The sequence below is a fragment of the Mixophyes fleayi genome, chromosome 3 (assembly GCF_038048845.1).
Source record: "Mixophyes fleayi isolate aMixFle1 chromosome 3, aMixFle1.hap1, whole genome shotgun sequence".
In the NCBI taxonomy this organism is placed as follows: Eukaryota; Metazoa; Chordata; class Amphibia; order Anura; family Limnodynastidae; genus Mixophyes; species Mixophyes fleayi.
In genome coordinates this window covers 48,120,079-48,142,343 of record NC_134404.1, presented here as the reverse complement: position 1 = coordinate 48,142,343, position 22,265 = coordinate 48,120,079, and the positions used below count along the sequence as shown (strand labels likewise).

The window sequence follows — 22,265 nt, the reverse complement described above, 5'->3', positions numbered from 1 at the left end:
TTTGGCAGAAATAGAATCGACCACAAACATTTTATAACTGGGACCTCTTTAGGTTGGGTCATATTGACTGGTCAATCGCCACACAGGCCAGTGAACAAAACTTTATTTCTACCATGGAGCATTCATTTAGCTAATAAAGAACCTCTCCTTTTTATTTATTTCAATATTCTGGTCCTGAAAGCAAACTTCATGTAGGAAATTATTGTTGGGTTATGTCTTTCATGATTTAGCTTTGAATAAATCTCACAATTTACCCTCCACATGTCTCGTATTGCAGAACTTTTGTGACTTTCAGATTGCGTCTAAATATTTTGCTCCTGACCACTCCCCTGTAAAGGACAACCAGATGTGACATATTTATAAATGGGATGTGAAGTTAAATACAGTTTGGTCTTGACTTACTTGTTAAAAACGAAGGGGTCTATTTACAAATTGCTGAAAGAACCTTTTTATCTGCTTTTTTTTTTTTTTTTAACAAAGGTTTAATACCAGACAGATCCGACAGTTTTACTTGACTTATACAACGGGATCCAGTTGAAGCCCCTCCGGCTTTGCCGGATCCCTCGCAGGCATATCGTTATGTGCATGTGCCGAAGTTAGCCCCGCATAGCAGTTCCTCAATTTCTCTGGCAGAATTGTGCTCCTGGTGAAGAGGAAAATGTCTTTGTGGAGAAGGGGAATTTTATTCCGGGCTCCTAAAGCAGCCTCTGCATAGTAAATAGTGGCTGTACTCCATTTATATATAGCTTGGATTTGCAGCAGTACATGGCACTTACTACCCACCAATAATAAATGAATGCAAATCTTTTGAGGGCAACCACAATGTATAAATGAGTACAGCAGACCATGCCTCATTCCTACCCTGAAATTCAGACAAGATTATTTCCATTACTCTGGAGACCGCAAGCCAATCGGTGCACCCCACCCCTCTTTCCAGACTGATGGAAGATAGAGTATTCCCTTCCTCTCTACATTTCATTAAACATGTCCCCTGCCCGGCGCAGTAAGAGGCAGCATATTGAGCAGACCTGGGTACATTACCCCACTTTTATTCGGGCCATACTTACTAAGGCTGTAATTAGTTAGCTTTTTAATGACTCCTAAGCCATTGACCTTCAAGAGGTTCTTCAGCAGCTGTGGTGTTTCTGGGATCCTTCCAGCAGTGTTGTTGCTTGTCTGACTTCCGGTTAGATACTTATTCATAGAGAGATGGGTTGATCAATAGTCCAATGCCCACAGCTGGCATCTCTCCAGTGACACAGATACACTAAGCTGCTTTTACCATTTAGTGAAAAATATACTTGGAAAGCCCAATGTCGGCATGGGTGAGGCTCTCTCTACTTCTGTATTCTAGCCGGAAGTGTCTGGCAGGCTCTTTGTGTTCAGGTTTTAGCTGGGAGTAATCTGTTGTGTAACAGAAACTCTAGCTTGTCCTTACTTGTCTCAGGTATGACCTAATCGAGAAAACAAAACCCTGCTATATTTTGTGAGACTTCTATAAAACATTTTTTCCCAGCAATTTCAAGGACTTTTATGTATTGAACTCCCCCTCTAAGAGGGAAAACAAAGTTCAATATATAATTAGCATAGTAAAGGTTCATATAAAGTTCCATAGGATTATTTATCTGCAATCAATAAGGAATGGCCTCTTTCCTAAAAGTTTAGGACACAAATAAGCTCTGTTTTTTATTTGTGTTTTTTACTCTTTAAATTAGAAGACTAAAATTGAGCAGGTGGTTTTGTTGTATTTCAGTGTGTATAGTATTTTTGAAGCTTTCAAAGGACAATAAATAAATAGAGAATAAACCACAACTGGTGTAAAGAATCCTTTTTTTTTATTTTGTATTATTACTACTATTAACAATATTTACAAAGGGATACAGCAGTGTACAATGGGGAAATACACAATATGAGCATACAGAGAGTACATGAGCTCACACACTGTTAAAAAAAAATACATTGAAAAAAACCCATTTTATTTTGTTAAAATAGATTAAGGAATAAATTTATAATATTTTTTTTTTGTAATTATATATATTTTTTTATATTTAGGGGGGAGATTCAATCCCCGGTAACGGTAATAGTGTGCGGACGGCCTATGCATTATTACCTTTACCATGTTAATTTCTCTGTTAGCCGCAAATAAAAATCTGTGTTGAAATTACCATCGTAACGGTAATAGTGCATTCTATAGAACAACGCAAGGAATTGAATCTACCCTTTAGAATCACCTGAAATCTCCTTTTATGCAATCTGCCGATACACGCTGAAATTTGTATGGTTGTATTACAATAAATTTGGCCGATTTTGCATTTGTACATATAAATGACCAGCAATACTGGTCACCATCTTATCAGGATCAATCAGATTTCTATTTGTGATGGCTGAAATTTCAGTCCGATGATGACCGTGATGTGACGGTTTGTGCCGCATTGCCTGCATTAATTAAGCCCTGTTTTCTTATTCCCTGAGCAGCCATACAAATTCAGCAGGGGGGGCTTATCAATTAGTTTGTTATAATGGAACTCAAGGGAATATTTTTCCTTTAGAACGCCCTACACCCACCTAGCGTGAGGGTCTGTTGGAGAGAGAGCCACTGACACCTCTAGCGGTTCATCCTCCTGAGGGGAATATTTACTTGTGCCTCTTGCTGACACATATCAGTAGCCGCATATTGTGTGGATGCAGCATGTGTCCTCCTAATCAGCCGATATCCACAGTAATACACTGACAATGCTGAGATCAAAGTTCGTTACTGGAAAGAAACATTCCTGGAGTGAGGAAAATATAACCCTGTGTATAGTTATTCCTGAAGTGCTACCTTTGTAATTGACTAGCTGTTGTCTGGTAAGCAGAGATAAGGCCTGTATTGTGCATAGAGTCAATTGCTTTTTATTATATGGGGGAGTGATTGCTAAGCTAGTTCCATACATAAAGTAGCGCTCCTGGGTATATGCCATTTTTCTGTGACCTATGTATTTGAAAAATCAATAACTTCCATTATTTTAAAAAGGCTTTGTAAGGCGTCAATAGGTTTGCAAAGTCTAAATGATTAAAAAAGTCGGAGCACCTATTTTGTACTGGTTTAAATAAAATAAACACAAACATTGTGATAGAGATATAGATATGAAATCGGTATTAATGTTTACAGAGACATTGGTTAATATTTCAGCAGCATTATGTGCCCATATGTTTTTAGTAGATACCAGTTCTAGTAAATGTCACCCATTGTGCATCTTTTAGAGGCTGAAGGCGTAGAGCAAATCTGTTCTCTTCATTCCATTAATTGACTGACTGTAGTAATCTAGTACAGTCATCTTGTCATATTACATGTGCTAACATTTACTTAGTTTTCATTGTTTCCATAAGACATATCAGTCATAATAATCCAACTGATACCGGCAGGTCGGCTCATCAGTAAATGCAGCCATTTCTTGTCACTGACTGCACCCATCATTGACAATCTCAGGATTACATTGAGTGGGTGTAGATTATAAATACAGGCATTTGGTTTAGCTTGTTCTCCATGGCTTCATTCCCCCATCCCTGATGGATACAGTTGTTTGTAGAACTTTGTGTTCACCTCAGAAAGAGGGAGGGCTGGTCAATTCAGGGGGGTGTTTACTATCATCATTCAAAGGTGAAACCATAACAACCGATCAGTAGTTCACTGTTACCTGTCTGTCGCAAGTGAGACAATGAAGGCAAAAGTCTAATTGGTTGCTATGGTTTTGGATTAGCTAGAAGGCAGTGCAATGTTTTTTTTGTTTTTCTTTAATCAGTCTTGCACTAATGGGACAAACTAATCTATACTCCAAATGTTTTGTATGGCTTTCCTTGCTGTGTCAAACTTATGCTTTTTTTTTTTTTCTTTAAACCCTAATCTTTGTTTTTTCATGATTGATCGTTTTTTTCATTGGGAAATTTTTTATTGTATTTTTGCTGTGAATAATTTTATATATTTTGTATCAAATGACAACTGTAATGGTTGTGCAGAATAAGTCTGTGTGGCGCTCTGAATATTTTTATCAAAATAAGGCAAGTGTGTAAATATATTTTTGAAGGCACAATGTTTAGCATCTCAATGGCGGGGTCTTGGGGGTTATCTGCATGGAGTGTCCCTGGGTTTGCTGGCGTTTCCTCCAAGTGCTCCAATGTCCTTCCATGGTTGGTTATATTGCACACGGTCATCCACAAATGTAAACCAGAATTTACAGTAGTGTAAAGTGTCCCACAATTTATTATACAATAAAACTGTACATGCTGAAGACAAATAAAATAATAGTAAATTATTAAAATAAAAGCAATCCCACTAAGTCTCCCTATGTTTTGTTGTCTGACTGAAATCTATTTGTTTTGTTTTTTTGTTTATTTTTTTGTTTTTTATCGGTATGTTCAAGCAGACCGTTACTTTTAAACCCCTTCCTCAAATTTTCTGTATAACTCTTTTGATGAAATAACCAACTGAATGCACCCTATCCCATTATAGTTATCCAAAAAAGCATGTTCCTGTATGGTATGCATTCCAGCCTGCAATAGAGATGTTTTTTTCTGCCTATGCAGGAGAGAACCTGGCAAATGTCTGAACCCAATGCGTTCGATCATCTATGTAGACCATACTTGCCTACTTTTGAAGGCAGCTGTCAGGGAGGGGGCCCGTCGAAGGGGCGTGGCCACACGTGATTCCCCGTTAGGCTCCGCCCCTGTCAATCTTATGCAATTTTGGCCAATCGCAGCAGGGGGCAGGGCCACTATGACACGTTTAGCCCCACCCATCTTCAACAACTGAGACAGCTGGATCCAGGATTTTTGCCTGCTCTCTCGGGAGTCCGGGAGAACTCACAAATATTTGGGAGTCTCCTGAACATTCCGGGAGAGTAGGCAACTATGATGTAGACTTTTTTAAGGGAAATGTTACTGCAGTACGGGACATGATCTTCTTATATATGGTATAAATGGGCCGAGTTAGCCTATTTAGATTCGGTCCATGTGTAGACAGCGTATAGTTCGTACAGTAATCATTCCTTGTGCAACTTTAAAGTTATCAAGGTGAAATATACGTGCTTGAAGTGCTGAGGCATACGTTCTTATTGTATGAAACAGGAATAGATTAATATTTTATATATGTATTACTGCTTATTACTGCTCATATGATAAAGGGGATAAAAAAAACATAATTTATACATCAAACAAACCAAGGGTTATTCTAGGGATAAGTACTACTACCGTATACACACCTAACTCAGGAAGAACATACTTTGAAAAGGAATATAATTCATCATCTTTAATCTTCAAAGTAATATTTGTCAAAGCCAGGATAAAAGATATATGGGAAAAATCTGGAAAAAAAATGTCTGAAGGTAAAATCGTACAACATGTATACTTGTAAAAATCAAAAGCACCCAGATGGTCTATATTTAACCCTATCAGTTTGTACCAAAATAATCCACTCGGCCTCATGTCTTTAAATGGAGACAGTGTCTAGTGTCTCTCTCATAAAAAAAAAATAATAGTAGTAATATGTTGTAGTTCCACAAACAGAGCGGTTGGATCTTTATTATTCACTTCCAAAAAATGGTTTGAGACCACATGTGTGGGGAGAACTCTCCTGACATTACCGATATACGCTGCTACACTTGGTCCAACCCACGAATAGTCTTTCTTGGGCTGTCTGTGTGTATGTCAGTAAATTTAGACTCCAATGGGGCAGGGACTGATGTGAATGAGTTCTCTGTACAGCGCTGCGGAATCTGTGGCGCTATATAAATAGCTGATGAGTATAATAAAGTACTATCAAAGAGCTTTTCCTTTTTTAATTTTTCATGGGAAATAACTTCCTTTAATTGATTTTTAAACGTGTGTGAAGATTTTTGTAAGTTGCAGCCCATATAATTCATACAGTGGTGAAATCCTGGAGCTTGTTTTACCATGTATATATCTGCTCTGTTCCACATGGGATGTAGATGCTTGTATGCACATTGCAAGGTTTGATGCTTCCTTATAAATAAAGTTACGAGGAGGTACATGTTTAAGGGTCCTCCTATTTTACCAAAACATACCAGTCATTAATTACAAGATTCTACAGTTTTAGTATTGCTACTGTATTTAAACATGAGAAATCAAAGCTGTCTGTCTGATACAATCTATATGAAAGCAGATTATTTTTGCTAAATTGTTTGACTCCTGAGTATTCCTTGTTCACTGTCTCTTTATCATAGCTACATTCAATACATTTTGGGGCTAGAGTTTCAGCTTGTTTTTCATAGGTTAGAAAACGCAAACAGTTATGTTTAATTTATTTTAAATTGCCCAGCGGGTATGTTGTGTATATTGGATGATGGTTACTAAATAAATGATGGTTGATCTTATTGGCTAACTGATTTTATGTGTCAAAGGGTATTAATAGTATTACCCAAAATAAGAATGTATGTGTGTGCGTGGACAGATTGTAAGCTCCACTGGGTCAGGATGTGAATGATTGTATATCCTCTAATTGTACAACGCACCACAATATGCTGCCGCTATATAAAATATCGTTTTGAAACTAAAAAAAAAAATCTAGTGAAGCTAAATGATCTTACTGCTGTAACCCTTCTGCCAGGCGTGAACACCCCAGTGTGGTAAAATTATAGGACAGTTGTTGTCAGCGCTTATTCTTAACACTGCATACATGTGTGTATGAAGGAAAATGAAAACATGAGGCATTGGTTCATATTTTGATCAAAACATTTAAGCCTGCATCCCTGGGTCAAGGGCACCTCATTATATGCAGGTCCTACCTTGACATATATGCTTTTAAACACCATTAAAATGCAGTAAAATCAGATGCGCTCACCTCCCAGGTATAGGGGCTTACATCTAGCAAGGACTGGCTTGTGAGCCGCACCCAAATGAGCTGACAGAATATGTAAAATTAACTATGCCTGCTGGACAACTTCTTATAGCGAGGTAGCTGTGTGTCTAACCTTTTATTAGAAACCCCGCTTTTTCAGATCTAATGCATACCTTCCAACTAGCCCTATTTTGGCGGGACTTCCCGATTTTGCAGTCTGCAAAAGGGTTCGGGGCTTAATGAGAAAGTGGGTGGGTTATTTTTACCAAATATGTCCATTTGTAGGCAGAGTTTGGTTGTAACTGGGCGGAGTTCGGGCAAGGCTTATTTTGACCCGTTTTGAGGGTTCTGAATGTTGGGAGCAATACTAATGTCCCTTTATTTGTTTTTCTCAACCACACCACTAAAACCATACATAATGAGATATAAAATGACTAATGGCTGTCTAAAAATCTTCTGCTACTTAAGGCCAAACTAAGAATTGGAAACCGTACAAAACTGGTTTAGCCAGATACTTGCTCTATATACCACGTACTACACATAGTGATGCAACTGTAGCGTTTCTAGTATAGAGAGAAAGAGAAAATATTGTCTATGCACTCGTACTTTATTGTGTAACTCATTTTAAATAGTGAACTGGACTTTTATTATTAATAATGCCAGTATTTCACGCTGTCTTTCTTACTGTTATAGAGAAGCTTATCATCTTTTTAGCTAGGCACACACGTCATTTTATTTACTTCTTGATTATTCCAAATGAGTGGTAACCGTTCTGTACAATCTCGCCAATGTACAACTAAGCTGGGTACACACTACAGTTTTCATCCAATAATCGGCTAAATCAGCCGACATACGACCGCTCGTTCAAAAGTCGGGTCAGTGTGTGCAGTGACACGATGGTCGAAAGTCTGCCCAAATGGACGATTGTCGCCTCATTTGGTTGGTCGCACCATTTAATATTTTCGTTCCAATCTCGTTTCCGTTGTGTAGTGTGTATAAACTTCCGACCGATCCACAACAGTGAGTATGAAATTACAGTCATTGCTCACGACAATATGGCTGTAAAAAGTCGCTAAAGGGACGTCCGCTCTTCCCTTTATCGTCCTAAACAAGGCTAGTGTGTATGCAGTCCATGGACCGAGCGATCGGCATAAAAAGTTGGTGGAAAATTCTGTAGTGTGTACCCAGCTTAAGGCACACACGTTACTATCCAATCGCTTTCAGTCTATTCATTTTGATTGCTCAACTCACATTACAATCTTTATCTACATGCTTGAATAATTTGTGAAATCACTAGGCTTTAATTGCATGATTGCAATAGACCTACTTCCATCCACTGTTCAGATGATCCAATGCAATCAAATGTAGATGTCCGAATTGATGAACAATATCAGTAATTTTGTAATGTTCAATTGTCACAGACACCTGTTGATATTTAACTATTTAATAGAAAAAGTATCTGATTATGACATTTGTGTGTATGTGCTTATTGCAGTTTTGTATTGCAAAACTACATTGTCCTTTTAAGGGCGCATTTAGATGAGTGTATTGTTTTAATTTATTCGTGGCGCATTTCATGCAGAACACGAGGAAACCAACCGTTCTGAATATTATATCTTTAGAGGGAGAGACATTATAGAGATGTGTGTGTATACACACACACACACACACACACACACACGTGTGGTTGGTCAGTTTAAACTGCTGGACAATTCTTGTACGTCTGTTCTTAACTACAGTTTATACAACCGCTGTTTGGTATTTTGGAGTGATCGTCAACACCCTTTTTGTGGTAATGGGTCTGAATTATGCAAGTTGTGTTAATACATTTCTTTAATACCAATATATTCAGCACTAGTCCTTGCAATTACAGATCGGAGTCAGTATAAATGCTGTGAACAAAATAGAAGTTTTAAATGTCCACTTTTACAGACAGAAATAAAAGGATATGATCAGGAAAATGTTTTTGTTTTTTGGTTTATTTTCATGTTTCTGAATATAGGGCATTGTTTATTATTAATGGTAAAAACAACCTCTTCTTTTGCGGGGCATCTCTGGTATAATTCCTCTTTGTTTCTAATAGAGCAGCCAGGTTCTCACTTTGACATCTTTTTGTTCCATTCCTCATGCACCCTGAGCTTTATCTATTCAACAACATTCGTTCTAGGACCATTAGCGGAAATACTTTAATATAAAAATATAAAAAAAAAAAAATCATTGGCTGCATCCCTACTTAACATCTGCAGATGAAAGGTCCGCGTCGGACCCTGGTCTAGTGACCTACACCAAGATGTGGGCACCAAAGCCGATCCAACCTGGTCTAGTGACCTACACCAAGATGTGGGCACCAAAGCCGATCCAACCTGGTCTAGTGACCTACACCAAGATGTGGGCGCCAAACCCGATCCAACCTGGTCTAGTGACCTACACCAAGATGTGGGCGCCAAAGCCGATCCAACTTGTCGGTAACTTCATTAGGGCTTTTCTTTACCACTGAATCAGGATTTCTTTTGTTATGAACTAAATCTAAAATAAAATCTAGTTAACTCCTATAATACGGCTTAAACCTCAGTTCTTCAGCATGTATATATGTATTTTTAAATGTCTGTTTTATTGTTATTCGTGTTTCTTATTTTTCATAATCTTTCCTTTTTCTTACCGCTAGACTTTTACTGATAGGTAACGTAAATCCAGTTTATTTCTTCCTTCTCTCTGCAGTCCTTCCCAGTCTACAGTGATATCTTGGAGCGGTCAAGGGAACTTGGAGCCTTTTTAGATCTACCTCTATTTCCACCAATCACAAAGACGTGCTTTTATCATCCTAATGTGCTCTGTATGAAGTATCTGATGGAAGTGAATTTGCCAGGTAAATGGTTTTTGTTTGGTTTTTTTTTCTTCTCTTTTTAGATGCCTGTTAGGGGAACGTGTTTTGTAGTTTTAAATATAGTGACACTTTTATGATGTAAGATCCAAAAGTTCAACATATAAAACCGCTAAGAGGAACTTAGGGCACATTTTACAGGCTACAAAGGTTAAGAACACAGTTATGTATAAACAGCTGTATTTAAAGGAACAGTCTACGAATCTGTGTATGATTTTATATTTCATTTTGGTTTATATGGTCAAGCATGACACCGTAGATCTAGACGCAAAGAAATATTAACATTACATTCTATTTGCGTAACCTTGGTTGTAGGACAGTTTTCTGCACATTAATAACATAACGCTGGATAAAACCATGAATGTCTCTTCAGCCGCTTCTTCAGTCATTCAATCATTTCTTGTAGGGACTTTATTTTAATAGAAGCATTTACCTTTCTGTCTTCTCTCGCTTGTGCTCGAAACCCTCCCTGGCCTGTAGAAATTTGAACCACTTAGAATTGGCTACTTTTAGGGTGGAAAGACCCTGCCATGTGAAAGGAGATTGATTGTTCACAAGAAATGCACGTATAGACAGACTTTTGAGGAATTTAAAGAGGAACGGGGAAGTTGTATAAGCCCTAAAGCTGTATTTCACCTATGGTGCCTGTTGTGCAACACCCAAAAATTAAATCGAGGTGAAAGTGTTTATCTAAAATACTCATTCCTTGCAGTGTCTGTGCGTGGGAGCGCAGTTTTCCCAAGAACATCCCTGCCCCAATATTTCATTGCCAAAGCGTTCGTGCAATAGTTATAATTAATGTCCCACTGATCCTTTTGAAATACAGCCCCTGCTCTTTCAGGATAGTTTTGTCATTTATCCATAATGTGGTTCTTGAGTTTGTGATTGTGCAGAAAGGGCTTCTGCTGAAAGGTGTCCAATTCTCCGAAAATGTTGCATTTCCCGTTCTCTTGGAGATGAAGGAAAAACTCTTCCTGCATGGCTGGCCAGCAAACCTTAGAAGGCATGGTTGTAATTGGCTGAGGGTGACTGCCATCATATCATTGAAATTAATAAAATAAAAAGGAAGGCACGATTCTCCTAACGAGGCATTGCAAGATAAAGTTGCAGCAATGAAGAAAGACATCCTTACTTCATTTCTAAATGCTCACCATGGCCCACTAATGCTTAGTGAGTTTTATTTCTTAAAGGGATGTTAAAAATGGGTGTCTCGATTTATTCCCAACCAGCATTTGCATGTAGTAGGTATTCACCGATCACTAGGTCATGTGCTTATGCTTTAATAGCAGCTTTTGCGTTCACTTGCTTATAATAATGTAGTTTTGAAATAACTGAATATTTAAATTTTTTTACTGTAATTTCAGTGAGCTGGACACACAAATCTCACTGATCAGAGCTAAAATGACAAATAACATTTTATAATTTCTGCTCTCCTGCTTAAATTTAGATTGGGTTTGGTCGGCAACTCCTTCTGAATTTGTGATTATTTAAGAACAAATTATATTTTTAGCCTGTGTTGGTAATATTTCTGCTTATATGGGGTACATTGGAAGTGTAATAGAACAATTTAACATTTAGTGCTGTATCTGTTTAATATATAAATTCAAATGTTATGAAATGGTTGCATTTTTGAATAGGTAATTGTTTAGGGGTAGATGTATCAAACTTTCTAAAAAGGAAAAGTGGAGGTGTGGCCCATAGCAACCAATCAGATTCTAGCTTGAACTTGCTAGAATGAGCTAAATTCTGGTACATTCTAGAAAATGACAGCTAGAATCTGATTGGTTGCTATGGGTAACATCTCCACTTTTCCTTTTTAGAAGGTCTGATACAGCTACCTCTTAGTATTAAATTACAGCTTTCTAATCATTCCGGGGGAAGAGCAAATTGTAGTATTTGTAGAGGCTGTGTAGAAGTACACAGTATGGCTGCTATTTACCGTTTATTCAGTTTTAGTGTTTCCTTAATGCTCACAGCACTGGGGTCATGAGTTCGATTCCCGACCATCGCCTTATCTGTGAGGAGTTTGTATGTGGCAGAGGAGGGGCACACAGCGTGAGAGGGGCAGAGGAGGGGGGACACAGCGTGTGAGAGGGCAGAGGAGGGGGACACAGCGTGTGAGAGGGCAGAGGCGGGGACAGAGTGTGAGAGGGCAGAGGAGGGGGACATTGTGAGAGAGGGCAGAGGAGGGGGACATTGTGACAGAGCAGAGGAGGGGGGACAGCGTGACAGAGGGCAGAGGGGGCAATGTGAGAGGGGGCAGTGTGTCTGGATGCAGAGGGGGCAGTGTGTCTGGATGCAGAGGGGGCATTTTTGCATACAGCTAAATAAGTATTTCTGTCCTGACCTAAATACTTATTACAAATTTTTGACCCAACTACTTCTAAAACAGGACTGCTCAATAATTATTTTGGAGGGGTGCCTTGAAAAAATTTGGAGACTCTAAGGGCTAGATTTACTAAGCTGCGGGTTTGAAAAAGTGGGGATGTTGCCTATAGCAACCAATCAGATTCTAGCTGTCATTTTGTAGAAGGTACTAAATAAATGAAAGCTAGAATCTGATTGGTTGCTATAGGCAACATCCCCACTTTTTCAAACCCGCAGCTTAGTAAATCTAGCCCTAAGGGTGCCGCGAACTGCAAAAGTTTGGGAACCACTGAATTGGCTGCTTTCAAAATTGACCTGTGTGTGTGTAAGACTGTAAGCTCCAGTGGGGCAGGGACTGATGTAAATGACAAATATCCTCTGTACAGCGCTGCAGAATTAGTGGTGCTATATAAATAAATGATGATGATTGAACAATATGGAATTTTCCGTCGGAGCACTCGAGGCATATTGATTTATTTTTTTCCTTTTCTGCAGAAGAAAGGATTGTGGTATTTCTTGTTTTACGTTTACTACTATCTATTTTGTGCAGCTGACAATGGATATTGCTGACTGTGTAGATGTCTAAGCCGGAGTTTCTTGTCAGACTAGAAATGTAGGAACTGACTGGCTGTTAAGAAGATAAGTGATAGCCGGCATGGTCTGCTTGTTTACAGCACACACAGGTCAGCTTGTGTATCCTAGTGGCCTTAATGACAAGCAGGTTGTTCAGCTCCTTACAGGCCGTTAATTACCACTTCAGAGCGGGTCATTACCTAATTGTGGCTGACACTCAAATGTAGTTTTCATGCATGTCTGACACAGGGGTGTCAAATGGTGACAAGACTAGTACTTTCCTGGCCTGTTCATACAGTAATTCTTAAAACATTAGTAGTATTCCGCCTCACAATTAGGGCATCGATCTTGAAAAGAGATAATTTTAAAAGTTAACTCAACCTTGAAAAATAATCACTTTTAAAATCTTAGATCTAAGGTCATCTTGTGTAAAATAATTAGCTACAAAGAAAAAGGTAGGTCCGCACTCAGAAAGGACTCTTTCTCCAATATCCTGTTCCCTAGATTACTCTATTACCATCCTCTACACAGCTAACGCAAGACAACAACCCTCTGACCAACATTGCAACACACACAGCTCACTCAATACTTTTACCTTTTGCATTCTAGCTGGTCCATTGTGCAATATGATGTAGCACATGCCCTTGTGTTTCAAACTCCCATTGTCCTATAGATTGTAAGCTGGCGAGCAGGGTTCTCTTACCTCTCTGTATGTATTACCCAGTATTGTTTTATCAATGTTTGTTCCCAATTGTAAAGCGCTACAGAATCTGCTGGCGCTATATAAATAAATGATGATGATCTTGTAAAGTAATGTCTTGCTTATTTATACACAGTAAGGGGTTTCTTTTCCAACTTAACAGAGACCTATCAACTATAAGACTAGACTTGGGATAAACAATCACACTCCAGTCCAATTAATTTATTAAAATAATTTTATTCATACCTTTTTAATATTACAAATCTTTACATTCACAAGGCCTGTGATGGCCAAATGTGAAAGTAAGAAAAGGAATAGTAGCGAGAGATAAAGTGCTCTCATAAAATATACAGCCTAGAAGTGGGGGCTGAAATATGATGTCTGATATCACCCAGTTTATATGTGTATTATATTTATTGTCACAAATTCATCGACTACATTGGTGAAAACAAAGTCATATATTTATTCCAATACATGAACTCATGTCCTCCTTTACTTCTATTAATATTACTGATACTAATTTTGATCTTCTATTCTCATCTGTTCTATCTCTGCTTTCTGTCTCCAATAACAGGAGAATGAAGCATTATTTTCCTCCACAAATATCAATGTTCACATTTTCTTACAAGAGACATATTGGGCCCAAGCTATAAAGGAGAGCAAAGCAAAAAAAAAAGAGTAACTTTGCACCTTGGCAAAACCATGTTGCATTGGAGGGGGAGGACAATTTAAAATGTGGGGACAGATTTAATAGTTTGGGTAGTACACATCTTAGATCATCTTTACATTTCAGTGTAAGAATAAAGCTTTTTTTTTTGTTTTGCTCGGCTCTCCTTAATGATTCAGGGCGTTTGTTTTTAGAGGGATACAATTTTGTCCCCAAAAGAGAGCCTACAGAAGGCATCAACTTACATGTTTCTCACATATTACATCTCATATCAGTATTTTTCAGAAGCAAATAATAGTGAAAACTATAAATACTTTTTTTTTATTCATATAGTTGTTAATCTCCATAACCACAAACTTAACTCAATGGTTCTTGTATCATCAAAATGTATAGTATATCAAAACAATTACATTATATCGGTATTAGGCATATATTATGATTATAGGCATAATAGCAGTATTTTTATTATCGTTCAATATAATTCAATCATAATAAGTCCCCTGCACAATCATTGATATACAGTAAAGCTAGGTACACACTACACGGTTTTCATCCAATAATCAGCTGAATCAGCCGACATACGACCGCTCGTTCAAAAGTCGGGTCAGTGTGTGCAGTGACACGATGGTCGAAAGTCTGCCCAAATGGACGATTGTCGCCTCATTTGGTTGGTCGTTCCAATCTCGTTTCTGCTGTGTAGTGTGTATAAACTTCCGACCGATCCACGACAATCCTCCGATACTTCCTCGACCTGGGGGGCGTGTATGTAAATTTTTTGATGTCTATCCCAGTCCCACATGGTGCGGAATCCGCACATCACTGACTAGTGTTTTGTATCGATGTATATTGCACCTGTCTGGCTGCAGACCATTACACTTGTGTAAAGCACGTGTGTTATTCATATTTACTCTTTATACACTTATACCTTTATAACCTATTAAAGTTATATTAACCTTGATTAACTTATAATTGTAATGAACCCAGAATAAACCACACAGTGTTCAAGCAACATTTTTATTGCAGGAAAAAGGTACAAAAATTTTAACACACACAGCTGTCTGAAAGATCCGCATGAGAAGTGAGCGCGCCCAAACCAATCAGAGAGCTGAGTACTGCAGAGTATTATTTTTAGTATTTAGTATTTCTAAAGGTGCTACTGGTTTGTGGCAGAACAGGTCTTGATGTCGCTTGGGTTTCTATTCCCTTTGATTTCTTTATCTACGATACAAGGAAATTAAAAAATGTTTACCATTTTACTACTATATCTGTAATTTATATACAACGACATAAATACTCTAATTTTCTCACCTTTCACACTGCTCGAGATCAGTTTATATTTTGGTCCCTGTGGCGAAATCGCAATAATTGCGGGCTTAACCTCCGAGCATTCTGGAAAACAGGCGCCATTTTGGTTATTATAACGGTACAGGTATGTGCCCAAAGTATTTAGCTTTATGTGACACTAGAATGAAATAAAGTCCTTCTAACAGGTAGACTACATGTGCTACTGACCTTTTTTTAAAGTCGTTGTCGTCCTGGTCCAGTACTTTGACCATCATCTCCACCTCTCTTGGGCTCATTGGATTTGCTCTTTGCTCCTCTTGAGTATCTCCATCCCCCACCTTAACTTTTCCAACATTTTTTGGCCCTTCCAGCACCATCTCTGACTCTGTCTCCGTCTCCATAGCTGCAACCCCCAATGCCACTTGCTCACTCGCCATCTTCTGACGCTCCTCGACGCCAAACAGGTTCCTCTGTCATTTTATGCACCCAGACATGGGCGTTTGTTTCTGCTGTGGACCAATCAGCGATGATGCACGTCGAGAATGGAGCATTCCATTACATACGAAGGGATTTTATTATTAGGGAATATTCATTGCATTCCACTTTAGCAGTTAAATGTTTTTCTAAATTAAATGTATATTACTAAACTTCTATTTTATAGAAATGAATGAAGAGACAGTGTAGTCTTCTCTTTTTATGCAGCTTTGGGTGTTAACTTTAGCGAAAGCTCTTCCCCTTTATGCTAATGCCTTTGGTATCTCATTATGTTTCCCGCAAATGTCGCTGCAGTGTGTACAAAATTAAAATCATTGTTCACGACAACATGGATGTAAAAAGTCGCTAAAGGGATGTCCGCTCTTCCCTTTATCGTCCTAAACAAGGCTAGTGTGTATGCAGTCCATGGACCGAGCGATCAGACCATCGGTCGCATGTAAAATCGATCGGCATAAAAAGTTGGTGGAAAATGCTGTAGTGTGTACCCAGCTTAAGGTTTTCCACCTTATCTTTGTTTGTCCCTAATATCATTTAGTTATCTTTAGAAAGGGGGGAATCACAATAATATAACCTCCATCCAATGTTTCATACTATTTGGGGGATACTGAGGCTGCTATTTTCACATAATTGCCATGCATATTGTAGTCACTCATGATTTACCCACAATTCAGGGAGATCAATAATCTTATGCTGGTGTAATTTTATATTAAGAGCCTTATTATTACTTAATATATCACCACTGTTTACTGTGAAAAATAATCATTAATCAATTTTAGATTTCACATTGCACAGCTAGTTTCCTTTCACTGCCTGTAAGTGCCGCTTGCAGATTCGCAGGGTAAACGGCACAACTTCAGAGTAATTTTTGTTCAGGATCCCCCCTCATAGCCGCCCCAAACACTAGCCCTCAATTTGTCTCTATGTACACAGTGTAAATCAAGGTTTTGTCACCCAAAAAGAATTATTGCTCTAAATGAGTTGCACAGAATACAATTATTTTACCATATGCAGGACATAGCGGCAAACAGCCACTATGGGATCCCACTTCTAGGTCTGCGTAGTCAATAGTGACGTCACAGCTGACATATGTATTGTCAAAGGGTTTTAATAAGTTTATTGGACTGAATTGCTGTCATCTATCCCAACTCTAGTCTTATAGTTTATTATGTAAAATAAATACCTACCTGGCATTTTCAACTGGTTATATACATCTTTATTAGAGCGTATCTAAATGCTCCTCTATTCTCATTGGTGAAAATCTATTAAAGTTTAGGGGAATGTTTGGTATCTGAAACCCCAGTGACGTAGTTAAATGGGAAGGTGTTCAGGAGGCTGCTTGTAACTAGCAGGCCTGGGCAACTTGTGAAACTACAAATCCCAACATACTTTGCAAGCTCACAGCTGGCTATCTACTGGCAAAGCATGCTGGAGCTTGTAGTTTTATATATTCTAACAAGCGAAATTAGCACTCAGGGGATTTAGATGCAAACAGATGTGTTCTTTAATCCAACATTTTGCATCTCCTGGATCCTTTTGTCGAGGTTAAACCCATAGTGCACAGTGATCCCTTATACCCCCCACCCTGAAAAACTGATCAAAACAAATGATAAGCAAGTCAGCAATTAGCAAATGCAGTCATGATTAATTGGTACAAGTAAAACATTCACATAATAAATGTGGACAGTTTATACAGAGTTCATATACTTATAACTATAAAGTGCTGAATGCATTGTAACATTGTGCCAAATAAAAACAAATGAGATACAAATGTATCACACTCGTAGTCTGTAATGATCTCTCTATGAGAATAAACATACCCTTTCTAAATCAAATCAATATTAACCATTCAAAACATAACAAGCAATCATATCTCTTACCTTGACCCCCTTTTCGGTGTAGGTAACTGCTGAAACCAAACAGCCTATTTTATGCAATATATTTATATAAAATATAATCTATATTGTGTGGATTAAGTATCATTAAAAACGGTTAGAATGTATCCATACAAACAAACCTTTATATGTGAAAGAACATTACTTTAAGGATTGACCAGTCTCTTATGTCTAAATTATATTTATAATTACTGGATTTGTAGATGCAATTTGCTACATTTTAACCCCAATTCTCAAGAAACTTCCACAGAACATTATCAGAACCACTGATCTGCAAACATGTAACGATCGTATTTTTATCATATGGAAGAGGTTGGAATTCATTTAATTGAGATGTTTGAGTCCATGTTTGACCGATCTGCCCTGAGGGCAATTTACATTTTTCTATTTTTCTGTACGGTCTTGCAAAGTGTCTCTAACGGTCTATAATGTGCCTATAATTCATTTTTTTTTTTTTTTTTTTCCCCCCTTTGTTACCCGGACTGATTAGGTCTGAAGAAATCCCTAAAACTTATCATTCACAAGTGAATTAAGCAATGATGCTCCCACCTCTGTGTGTATCAAGCTAATAGACCCCTAAAACTTGACCTGAATTATTCTACTGAACATAATGCAAATGTTCTTTATAACATTAGTCTGTTACTAAGAAGTCAGACATAGCCATCTCATGACAGCAGAATATTGTTACCAAATTAAGAAACAATGTAACCGTCTCTTTATGTATCCTTTAGGTTTTGTTTTTACTTTTTTTTTCAATGTTCTATTTCTCCCCCATAAGATGAGCTGAATAACTGGACCTACCGAGTGGCTAAGAAGGCTGGCCTGGATGATCACACTGTTTTGACTTATGACCCCAGGAAGAAACTTACAATTGTTCCATATGACATTCGAGCTGCTGCCTTGATAGTAGTTGCTCTCAAACTGATATTTGCCCTCAATGATGATTGGGAATGGTAAGCTTGTTGAAACATATGGCCCATATTCTAGTCTATAACAAGCACTCGGATGCTGGTGGTTGTCTTTTATTTTGTTACCGCTTCTGATGCGGGGCTGGGGGGGGATTGGCAAGAGGGAGAAAGTCATTTGCCCTCTTTTGTTAAGCTACAGACCTACTTCACATTACCATCGCTCTCACTCACTGTCCCGTAAATAACTTGATCTGCATTACCATGTTATCTGTGTGTAATCTGTTAATTAGTGGATATCTGGTCTTTGTATAATTATGTTTAGTGTAATAGTGTATGTTGTAACGTATTATGGATCATTGGACGCATCTTTTGCGGCTCCGTTATAAATTAAAGATAATTGGCGAGGACTGGCACAGAGAGATTGGACGCCCTCCTTTGCTGCACACGGCCAATCAGCAGTGCTCGGTTACTTTAGAGACTACTGTGAATATTGGCCCCGCCCACAAAATCGCTGCCTTTGCTGTGTATAGGTGATGAGGGCACTTTAAGTGCATGTTTTATCTGCACGTCACACAGGAGAAGGAGACCATAACAAAACAATAGCAGTTGTACAAACTCTTACATTTTTCTGGTTTAAATCATGTCCAAAGTGCAATTAAATATAATTAAGCACAACTTATTAAAACTTGCACAACATAATAAAACCATCTCCTAATTATTATTATTTTTTTAATTTAATAATTGATTTAATTATGCATGCAAAAGACCATACAAAATAGAGGTGCTCTGACTTCAGTTTAATTTATGTGTTGCAGGCAGATGTCAGAGAACGCTCAGAGCAGTAATCGGGAGGATAAAGGTAAAGGTCTGGGGGGTAACACTCCTTGTCTAGCACACACAAAGTGTATGCCATTGGCCTGTTACAGAAACCTCTTGTCTTCAGAGAATGGAAAAAATGGCTTTCATGGAGGAAAAAGTAGCACTGCTAGATGTATTATTGACCCAACTGGGAACATTTGTACAGCAAGCCCCTGTTCTCACTAGCATGATCACACACAGGGACAAGTCACTGCATCCCACAAGATCACGCTCCACTCCTGAAATAATCTGTACTGCTGTGATCATTCTGATAATCTTATTGAGTGTTCTATTCCAGCCTACTTCATAACTGAGAGCACTTTGTGGAACAGATTAGAACAGTGATGGGCAAACTACGGGGCGCGCGCCAGATCTGGCCCACTTAGAGGTTGTAACCGGCCCGCCAATATTTTTAAAAAAATTCATTAAAAATATGAATAAAATTATTAGGGCCGACCCTGTGTGTCAGAACCTTCATTTTTATGCCTTCCCAGCTATTTCCTCCATTACACTTCATCCTCCTTCCTAAAAAGACACTTCATATGTCAATCACTCAAACACCTGCCCGCCCCCTAATGGCTGAAAGTCATGTGAGAAGAGATGGGCTGGGCCATATACTAAGGCGGATTTCGATTGGCTGCTGTGTTGTCAGTTAGTGGCTCACCAGAAAGACGGATCTGCAACAACCTGAACCTGAAATAAGTGCTGTGTCTGTACGATCGGTGCACTTATAGAGGTAACACTGCTATATAACACCCTCCCGTCCCAGTCACAAAATTTGTATTATATATTTCAATATTTGAGTTTTTTAATAAATTATATTGGCCCGCCTAAAGTTTTTCTTTTTTATTTGGCCCGCTCCTAAAAAAGTTTGCCCATCACTGGATTAGAAAGTCCTATTTATAGCCACCAAAAAATTATTATTTTATTTCCCCTCTGTAAATTTTCTAAAACGTGCACAGTGGACCCAAGCCTGGTAGAAACCCAGTACAATGCCAAAGTGCAGATGTTGTCACAGTAAGCAATTTAATTATTATCTATGTTTTATCTACGTCTAATCTGTACAGGCCTGTGCGTAGTCCTTGGTGGAAGTATATTATATCGATGCCCATTAGCAGAAAATTATGCTTTCTCTCCTGGTCATTATGGTAATAGGTGCTTTATTGTCAGATTGGGTTTATATTGTTCCCCTTTAGGGATCATAGATGACAAAATGTTGGGTTTATGCTTCCACCATTTTCCCATCTTCATGATTTTTTTTATCCTGAAATATTCTGTTCTGTACGTGTCTGAATGCATCAGTCTCTCTCTCCTGACTGTCTTTGTAACCAGGCAGTTAAAATAAAACACATCAACACAATTAAATATGGCTGTTTTATACACGGAGAGCTAGACAAGTTCTGATCATTTATTAAACTAAACTACAAATGAATTGTCAACCGCAATTGGGTCCCGGGACTGCACCTAAAATGTTCTCTACATCCCATTCCTAATCTTGCAGGCACTGTCCAATAAACCTTCTCCGAGGTCATAACCTTGGGCACATGACTGCCTCATTCAGCAGTGCCAGGCAGGTTCAGACTGTACAACGCCTGCGACAGCCCATGGTCATACGATGTCACGCATGCTGACAGATGGAGGAAATGTATAGGCTACGGCTGCATTACACTACCAGCCATGGTTTATCAGCTATTGGCCTGCTGGCCACATGTAGGGCAGTTTATTCAGTGTCTTGGTCACCTTGTCTTTCTCCCATTGTCAAGTCTAGCCTGTCTTTAAGGCTTTGTTATAGGGAAAGATCAATTGGCCCTTTATGAATGCTAGATTTACAGTGCCACTGAGGCATTATTTTCATTACTCTGCCACATGTCATTTTATCTCTTCAGATATTACAGTGTTTGATTTCAAAAAGTGGTACAAAACAATGCGGCCATTCATGGATAAAGCGCGGAGTACACTGGAGGAAGAGTATGCCAGGTATTTCTGATTTGTGTCTATACGTGGTGCACCTACTGCAAGAACAGTCTATGTAATGTCACATGAATCACGGTTTGTGAAATGCACTTTAATAAACCTCATCAATAGTAGACTTATACATATCCGTGGCCCTCTGCTGCCATTGACAGGCTGGGGTCCAATTAGAGAGCGAGGAACTGTTTCATTAAGTTCCTGGCTTCATATTCTCTATCGCTCTAACCTTGTGTACATCTTAGATAGAAGTGCTAAGTATGTCAATATTAGAGGAGGAAACCATGTGACTTCATCACGTGACTTCTTCACGGACTGCACAGATAATTGCCCTAATGGAAGGCAGACTGTTGATGTGCAGAGGAGACCTGAACCGTCTCTCCTCAGACAGTTCTACTAGATCCATGTAAAATGGACCGTCCAGTTGCTGTATGCCAATACCAGATGTATTTTACACCTCATCTTATAGTGCTCTTAAGCGTGTATTCTTAGAGGTCACCTCTGGTACTTTAGGGGATTCCCCTGGTTAAAAAAAGGAATTGTAAAAAAAAAAAAAACATAAGAGCAAAACCCCCCACTAAACTAAGTAAACATATATACCAAAAGAAAGCTTAGGTACACATATCTGGTATCTAAACACTGGAGGAGTAGGCAAATACATTTACAGGGAAAATAATAAAGCTGCACTAACTGTGAAAGTAAATGTGGCAAAATCATGAAAAATTCTCTATTTAATATGCAAATAATGAGTAATGTAAAGCAAAAACCAGCACATTCGGCTAACTGACTGCATGTTGGAAACTGAGAAGACTTTATTTAATCCTTAGAGGATACAGGCAC

The 22,265-nt window shown here is 38.5% G+C and overlaps 1 protein-coding gene across 2 annotated transcripts in view; it reads left to right on the top strand.

Moving 5' to 3' along the window:
• The window catches only part of TAF1B (TATA-box binding protein associated factor, RNA polymerase I subunit B), a 273,798-nt gene that overhangs the window by 227,206 nt on the left and 24,327 nt on the right, over positions 1-22,265 (top strand). For both annotated transcript variants that reach the window (XM_075201449.1, XM_075201450.1), the window contains exons 9-12: positions 9,551-9,698; positions 18,470-18,644; positions 19,415-19,458; positions 21,344-21,434. In XM_075201449.1, coding sequence (XP_075057550.1) covers positions 9,551-9,698; positions 18,470-18,644; positions 19,415-19,458; positions 21,344-21,434 — 458 coding nt within the window. The remainder of the gene's footprint in view (positions 1-9,550; positions 9,699-18,469; positions 18,645-19,414; positions 19,459-21,343; positions 21,435-22,265) is intronic.